This window comes from Salvelinus sp. IW2-2015, unplaced genomic scaffold (assembly GCF_002910315.2).
Source record: "Salvelinus sp. IW2-2015 unplaced genomic scaffold, ASM291031v2 Un_scaffold4647, whole genome shotgun sequence".
Classification (NCBI taxonomy): domain Eukaryota; kingdom Metazoa; phylum Chordata; class Actinopteri; order Salmoniformes; family Salmonidae; genus Salvelinus; species Salvelinus sp. IW2-2015.
In genome coordinates, this window is record NW_019945916.1 from 49,377 (window position 1) to 57,893 (window position 8,517).

Consider the following 8,517-nt stretch of genomic DNA (forward strand, 5'->3'; position numbering starts at 1 on the left):
ATCCAATGGTGATATAGGTTACAGACTTGTCTCATCGCTGCAACTCCCGGGAGAGGCGAAGGTCGAGAGCCATGCGTCCTCCGAAACACAACCCAACCAAGCCGCACTGCTTCTTGACACAGTGCACATCCAACCCGGAAGCCAGTCGCACCAATGTGTCGGAGGAAACACCGTACACCTGGCGACCTGGTCAGCGTGCACTGCGCCCGGCCCGCCACAGGAGTCACTAGTGCGCAATGAGACAAGGATATCCCTGCCGGCCAAACCCTCCCTAACCCAGATGAGGCTGGGCCAATTGTGCGCCGCCCCACGGGCCTCCCGGTGCGACAGAGCCTGGGCTTGAACCCAGAATCTCTGTTGGCACAGCTAGCACTGCGATGCAGTGCCTTCGACTACTGCGCCACCCGGGAGGCGCACTCCCCTTTCCCGCACTCCCCAGTGACGAAAAACACCAAACACAGGAACTACTGCTACTCATTATCCCACCCATCCCATTTCTTCCCAACAGATTATACGGTACCAGTTATGTTTACGGAGATCTGTCCAAGAGAGAATAGGAAAAGCTATACACTGATAGAGCTGATAAAACAATTTGCCAAGTTGGATCAATAATAATGTATTACTCTGTATTACAGTATGATATGATGTATGAAGTCCCCAAGCTGATCTCTAAAAAAAAAAACTATTTCACACTATGTAATCTCCCATGTAATGACAAAACCACTGGTTAAAGGATGCTGGGTAATAGAGTCTCACCGCCTGCCGATGACTACAGGTTGCAGGTCACAAGGGTCGTCTGTCTTGGCCTGGGTGATCTGAAGGCCACCCGGTGCAGGTCTGAGATGCCCACCTCCATGTCCTCCAGCATGCCAATCTCCTCACCTGTTACAGCAACACCAATTAGTAAATTAGAGGTTACTTCCTGTTCACTTGAAGTAGAAATACATTGGGCAACAAAACGGGCAATAGGGCCCAGTTGCATAAAACACCTTAAGTTAATTTCCCCCTTATCATTTCCCTTAAAAAGTTTCCTTAACTTTAAGTCAGTTGCACAAATAATTTTAAGGTGAGTTCCCCCTTAAATTAAGTGAAAGGTTAAGGGTGCCCATGAGGTCCCATACTGCTTCATTCAGTATGGATATCATGTAAACAGCATTTAGGGAGGTGATTGTTGCTTAAATCTGCCCTGGTACAAAAGGAAAACATCAACCAGCTAGCTACTTAGCTAAACAATGGAAGATTAACAATTCATAGCTACAAACTAGCTGGTAGTTAGCTAGATACTCTGTAAACTAGCTTGAAGTACTAGAAAGTAATATAAACAAGTTCAGAAGAAAGTAACTACAGTGAAAAGTGGTTTATTATCAGGCCGTCTCCATGGTAACCAGATAATCTTTCTGCAAGTACATGCCTTCAAACTATCCCTTACAAAAATGTACCATGCTACTACTACGTATTTTCATTCATAACCATGGTAATCCTATTGTATTTTCACTAATACCATGGTACAGTCTTAATCTCGGAAATGTACCATGGTTTTAGCCTTGAAGTATGATGGTACTACCATGAAATTACCATTGTACCTAAATATGACCATGGTATTGCATAATTTATACCATGGTATAGATCTGAATCATGGAAATGTACCATGGTTTTAGCTTTGAAGTATGATGGTACTGCCATGCACCTAAAAAACACCATGGTATTGCCTAATTTATACAATGGTATAGATGTGGATCATGGAAATATAATGGTTTTAAACTGCATTACACATTCTATCATGGTAATGCACAATTATGACAAATGGTACAAACAATTATCAAATGGTACCATTTTTATTAATTGTGCGTTACTGTATAAAAGCATGTTATACAACTTCCTGTACTCTTTGTTAGTCTTGAAGGACCTTTCAAATTGGGTAATCCTTTAGGTAAAAGTTACCCTTAGACACAGATCTCGGATGAGCTTACCTCCCCTCAATCCTAAACTCCACTGTTAGGGGTGGAAATGCAAAAACAGACCTTAGATCGGTGTGTAAGACAGTTGACCTTTGACCCTACTAGAGTACTCACTGTAGGTGCTTAGCAGACTTTCGAACTGTGCCACCAGGCCCACTAGGTGGAGCTGCCTGAGGAAGCCCTTATCCTCCATCCCCGCGTACAGCCTCATGACAAAACCACACGCCAACGCAGCTAGCTGTACACACACACACACACACACACACATACACACACACACACACACACACAGGGTTCAATCAAAAAGCAACACGGCACATCGTCAGGGTTCAATCAAAAAGCAAAATGGCACACTACATAATTTATTCACATCATCCATTTATATTATTATCTCTGTATCCAGTTGGGCAAAGAGCAAGGCATTCACACTAGGGCAGTCCCCGCCCCCAAAAACCTTGGTCGACCAAAAGTAATCTGTTCTTTCGACCAATCAATTGTTCTACAGTTTTTTACGTGCATTTTTCCATATAAAGATGTGTGTTTCAATAAAATCAACTATATGCATTGAGCTTGTCTGATGCTTTAAGCTTACTGCTTGATTAAATAACACACAAATTATTCAAGAGGGAGCCTGAGATCTAGATAACCAGTAGAAAAAAACCTTAACCATTCTCCTCTCGCTCCTGCTGGATTTCGCAGATTCGTCCGTTACTCTCCTGAAGTTGCCGGTAATAAGCTACACGAGGAGTCTGCAACCTTTCTCATGTGGAATGCCAATTTATCTTACCCTTTCTACTGATCTGTGCCAGTTATAGTTATTCTATGCACATTTATGTGGAAGACTTTCATTTAATTTATAATAATGTCTTCATTGCAGCCTGCAGATAGAAAATATCATGATAAAAAAATATCCTATAAATCACATTGGCTATGCATTGCCTGTCTGCAACGAACTTGAAACATTGTATCAACTATTAACTTGGTCTGGCTGGAAGCTAATGCTACGGAACTTGCAACATTGTATAAAATATTCTGGGGCCCTTAGCGTTTCCAGTGAGCTCGAGACAGACACAGCTGTAGGGTWTTTGCGCACGGGATAAGATGCAGTGCTTGACTTGGGCAGGAGCTCACCGGAGCTGAGTAGCAGCACCTAGAATGTTCTAATGCTTGCAAATATTYTGTCAAAAGTATTGTGGAGCTCRTGCACCTAAATATAAAACAGTACCAGCACCCAAAATGAGTACCGGAACCTATTTAAGTCCAAGTCAAGCACTGATAAGGAGTAATCAGGTAGACCTATTTTATGATGTTTCCACCGGATCAGAGCATGACATTTTTCCCTTTCACGCTGAGTGGTTACCAAAAAGTAAAAAAGATTTTTCAAATACATTGAGGAACTTTTGTCATTCTCAACGGATGTAAAACAAAAAAAAGACTGTTTGCTTGCTGTTTGAGGTGAAGAAAACGTTACTTTGAGAAGCTCCACAGCTCATTAGGGGTGGTGTATTAAGCCAATCAGAAATACTATCAGATCCCCAAACGGGCACATTTATATGCCTACATTTGCAGGCGTATATACTTCTATGCACAATCAGATGCGCGTCCTTACTCAACATTGACAGGAACGCTCCGAACAAAAGACAATGAATAAATTGAATTGACAAAACTGTTCAATGGAATGAAATAAACCAAAAGGTGTTTCTCACAAGTGTAGCATAGGTTGTGCGCTCTGCAAACAATGTGTCCACTCCGACAATGAGAACAGGAAGACTGGAATAATAATATATTGGAAACATTAACAGAAATTACCATAACCAAACAAACTTTGTATTTTAGAAATGATAGGAATTAATGATGGTAAATGTACTACTGGTGATATATGTAATGAAACGGGATATAGACTAACTACCAACCGTAAACAATTCACACAATGAAGTTGTGAAAAATGAATGTGCACAAATTGGCGGGAGAGAGCTCATTCTGGAGAGAGAAGTGCATTGTGCATCTGGGTGCTGCATGGTCAATCCGACGTCTGCATTGGCCATGCAGAAATTACGCTGATARGGCCTCTGCAGAAGTCAGGGCATTCATACTTCTWGCGCTTCACAGAGTAGTGAAGAGCTGTTGTGAAGGAAGTTGTCAAGGAAGTGAGTTTGTGTTTATACAGGATGTACCGGCCCAAACTACCGTCAACCAATCATGTCAATGCAGAGCTATACAGAGCCCTCTGCATCGAGGTGTATGGCGATGTGGTACAGAGCTCAATTTGGCATCTGCATGCCTCTGGAGGCTCCATAATTGCCTCACACCTTCCATATGGAGCCTCCGACCACATTTTCAGATCAAARATAAATTGGCTTTTAGTCTAGGCCTTCGGAATGGATTAGTCCACTGAGATGGGCACAATTATATTTGTCTTTGTGTAATTACTGAAACCCTTGGCCAAAAATAAATGCAGAGGTCCATGTCATTCCAGTCAACTAATGGGGGTCAGCCCTAATTCACACAAAAGCCTACCGCCCAACTGTGGACTGAGTTGACCCCCTGCTGCAGAGATTATGTATGGAARATTATGACAATCTAAGGCATTATCAGCTGATAAAAGACTTGTTTATCTAGGTCACAAGGTAATTCAAAKCATCTCTGAATGTAATTTTCCTGCAAGTAGTCTGAGCTGCTGCCAGATCAGTTTCAAAGACTTGCTGGATCACTTCCAATTACTGCATGTGCTCGGYTTAGGAGCAGTGTTTCAGTAGAAACATAGTCAGTGAAATGTTAACTAATCTCTTGTGTAAATTATGTAAACAAACACATGCRGTTGAATGGTGGTTTGATACTGTACATCATAACTAGCTTCCTAACAGCTGAAAAACGTTGGCATTGGTTAAAGAGCCTTGACAGGACAAATCAATTGCAACAAATATCTATAGGCTGTTTCCAAAGTGGAGTCCTCATTTCACAGACGGCCACCTACCGCCTGGCTGAAGACCACATCCCTCCTCTGCTTGAGGAACAGTCCCTGGGGGATGCTGCAGGCCGCCTCCTGCAGCAGGACGAAGGTCATGGCCCTCCTGGCCCGCACCACCACCTCCGCGACGCACTCCTTCAACCTCACCACCAGGGGGCAGAGCTGCTCCCGCCAATCCCCTTCTGCAACATACAGAGAGACATGACAGGAGAAGACATGAGAACCATATATGACACAGTTTATGTTGGAATCTTGATGTGTCCTGATTTCTCTACATCTTTAGTTGTGCTGATTAAGGAGCCTAGAAATGCATCKGCCTTAAAGACGATGAGAATTGTTGATGAAAATGTTAAGTTGCCATCCTGAACAATGTTTCAAAACTCCAGTTACYGTATGTTCTCCAAGGACTGAAAACCRTTTCAGTGGTTTGTTTAAATGTTTGAGAAATGTTTTGCAGCWGTTTGCAGCTCTAACATCTAATTTAGTTACATATTTCTTACAAGATAGACCTTTGTTTGTTCATAGTTTAGATAGTTTGGACAGTTTGTTTAGCTTCTAGGGTCTCCAATATAGAAACAATTGTGGATTCAAAACGTATCTGAAGCAAACATATATCAAACATCAGTGGGGTCAAGGCAGGGGTCAAGGCAGAAAGTCCATCCAGATTTAGTCACTGAGGTTTGAGAAATGTGTGCTTTTGTTGTATGCTTCAAGTGGTAAAGGAGTGTGGTAATATTGCCCGAGTGGCAGAGATGTAGGGCGTGGTGGTGTGTTTGTTGAGTTTGTCATTTGTGATAAGAGTGAAGGTATATGACTTTTTTTGTTTGTTTTGTTGTGTGTGTGTGGATCTTACTGCATGTTGGTTAGTGAAACGCTGGTGTGTGTGTTGGTGGTTCGAGATGTTAGGCGTAGTGGCTGGTGCTTCTGGTTGTTCACTGATTTTTTCATATCATTTCAATCAAACAAAAGAATCAAACTATCAGAATACTAAAATGACTTTGTTGTTAGATACTTAAAATTGAAGTGCAAGTAGAAACCCAGCGCATAAAGAGGGTGCCTGGTTGTTTTTTTCAGATATTAAGATGCCTTTTGTATCGAACGTTGGGGCTGGATAATACTGTGCGTAGAAGGCCCAAGAGTGCTTGGTTTTTTTTTATCACCCAGAGAATACAAAAACATTGTCACGTCATAGTGTTTGGTCATGGCAGGGTCAAATGGGAAAGTTCATCCAGTTTGTCTATACTTGATTGGTTTCGTGTTGGATACGCAGTAGGAACCAAGAGGCTGGGTGTTCATAAGACTGTTGGATACTGCAGTAGGACCCAAGAGGCTGGTGTTTCATAATGACTGTGATACTGCAGTAGGAACCCAAGAGGCTGGTGTTTCATAATGACTGTTGGATACTGCAGTAGGAACCCAAGAGGCTGGTGTTTCATAATGACTGTTGATACTGCAGTAGGAACCCAAGAGGCTGGTGTTTCATAATGACTGTTGGATACTGCAGTAGGAGCCCAAGAGGCTGGTGTTTCATAATGACTGTTGGATACTGCAGTAGGAACCCAAGAGGCTGGTGTTTCATAATGACTGTTGGATACTGCAGTAGGACCCAAGAGGCTGGTGTTTCATAATGATTGTTGGATACTGCAGTAGGAACCAAGAGGCTGGTGTTTCATAATGACTGTTGGATACTGCAGTAGGAACCCAAGAGGCTGGTGTTTCATAATGACTGTTGGATACTGCAGTAGGAACCAAGAGGCTGGTGTTTCATAATGACTGTTGGATACTGCAGTAGGAACCCAAGAGGCTGGTGTTTCATAATGACTGTTGGATACTGCAGTAGGACCAAGAGGCTGGTGTTTCATAATGACTGTTGGAATACTGCAGTAGGAACCCAAGAGGCTGGTGTTTCATAATGACTGTTGATACTGCAGTAGGAACCCAAGAGGCTGGTGTTTCATAATGACTGTTGGATACTGCAGTAGGAACCCAAGAGGCTGGTGTTTCATAATGACTGTTGGATACTGCAGTAGGACCCAAGAGGCTGGTGTTTCATAATGACTGTTGGATACTGCAGTATGAACCCAAGAGGCTGGTGTTTACTAATGACTGTTGGATACTGCAGTAGGACCCAAGAGGCTGGTGTTTCATAATGACTGTTGGATACTGCAGTAGGAACCCAAGAGGCTGGTGTTTCATAATGACTGTTGGATACTGCAGTAGAACCCAAGAGGCTGGTGTTTCATAATGACTGTTGGATACTGCAGTAGAACCAAAGAGGCTGGTGTTTCATAATGACTGTTGGATACTGCAGTAGGAACCCAAAGGCTGGTGTTTCATAATGACTGTTGGATACTGCAGTAGAACCCAGAGGCTGGTGTTTCATATGACTGTTGATACTGCAGTAGGAACCCAAGAGGCTGGTGTTTCATAATGTTGTTGGATACTGCAGTAGGACCAAGAGGCTGGTGTTTCATAATGACTGTTGATACTGCAGTAGGACCAAGAGGCTGTGTTTTCATAATGACTGTTGGATACTGCAGTAGGAACCCAAGAGGCTGGTGTTTCATAATGACTGTTGGTTACTGCAGTAGGAACCCAAGAGGCTGGTGTTTCATAATGACTGTTGGATACTGCAGTAGGAACCCAAGAGGCTGGTGTTTCATAATGACTGTTGGATACTGCAGTAGGAACCAAGAGGCTGGTGTTTCATAATGCTGTTGGATACTGCAGTAGGACCAAAGAGGCTGGTGTTTCTTAATGACTGTTGGATACTGCAGTAGTGAACCAAGAGGCTGGTGTTTCATAATGACTGTTGGATACTGCAGTAGAACCAAGAGGCTGGTGTTTCATAATGACTGTTGGATACGGCAGTAGAACCCAAGAGGCTGGTGTTCATAATGACTGTTGGATACTGCAGTAGTGCCCAGAGGCTGGTGTTTCATAATGACTGTTGGATGCACGTGAGTACTGCAGTGACCAAGAGGCTGGTGTTTCTTAATGACTGTTGGATACTGCAGTAGAAACCAAGAGGCTGGTGTTTTCATAATGACTGTTGGATCTGCAGTGAGAACCCAAGAGGCTGGTGTTTCATAATGACTGTCTGGATACGGAGTAATGAACCCAAGAGGCTGGTGTTTCATAATGACTGTTGGATACTGCAGTAGGAACCCAAGAGGCTGGTGTTTCATAATGACTGTTCCATGTCTCCTGGTGCATTCCCAGACTGACTGTTTTCATAGATGTGAAAGGATAAGAGRTTGTCTGSCTTGACAGACTAAAGCTGACCAGGAGGCTGCAGCACCCCCTAAAAATCWGAATAAAAACAAAATATATTAATACAAAACTATATACTTTTTTGAAAATATATTTTTCTCACAAAAGTAGTGCACTGGGCCTTTACTATTATTAGCGACCATATAGACCTCCGTAGTGGACTGATATAGACCTCCGTAGTGGACTGATATAGACCTCCGTAGTGGACTGATATAGACCTCCGTAGTAGACTGATATAGACCTCCGTAATGGACTGATATAGACCTCTGTAGTGGACTGATATAGACCCCTGTAGTGGACTGATATAGACCTCTGTAG

The 8,517-nt window shown here is 42.8% G+C and overlaps 1 protein-coding gene across 1 annotated transcript in view; it reads right to left on the reverse strand.

Moving 5' to 3' along the window:
* The window catches only part of LOC112077524 (type II inositol 3,4-bisphosphate 4-phosphatase-like), a gene marked incomplete at its 5' end in the record, with an annotated part of 43,615 nt that overhangs the window by 5,829 nt on the left and 29,269 nt on the right, over positions 1–8,517 (reverse strand). The window contains 4 exon segments of the mRNA XM_070441731.1: positions 757–817; positions 820–882; positions 2,073–2,196; positions 4,933–5,108. Coding sequence (XP_070297832.1) covers positions 757–817; positions 820–882; positions 2,073–2,196; positions 4,933–5,108 — 424 coding nt within the window.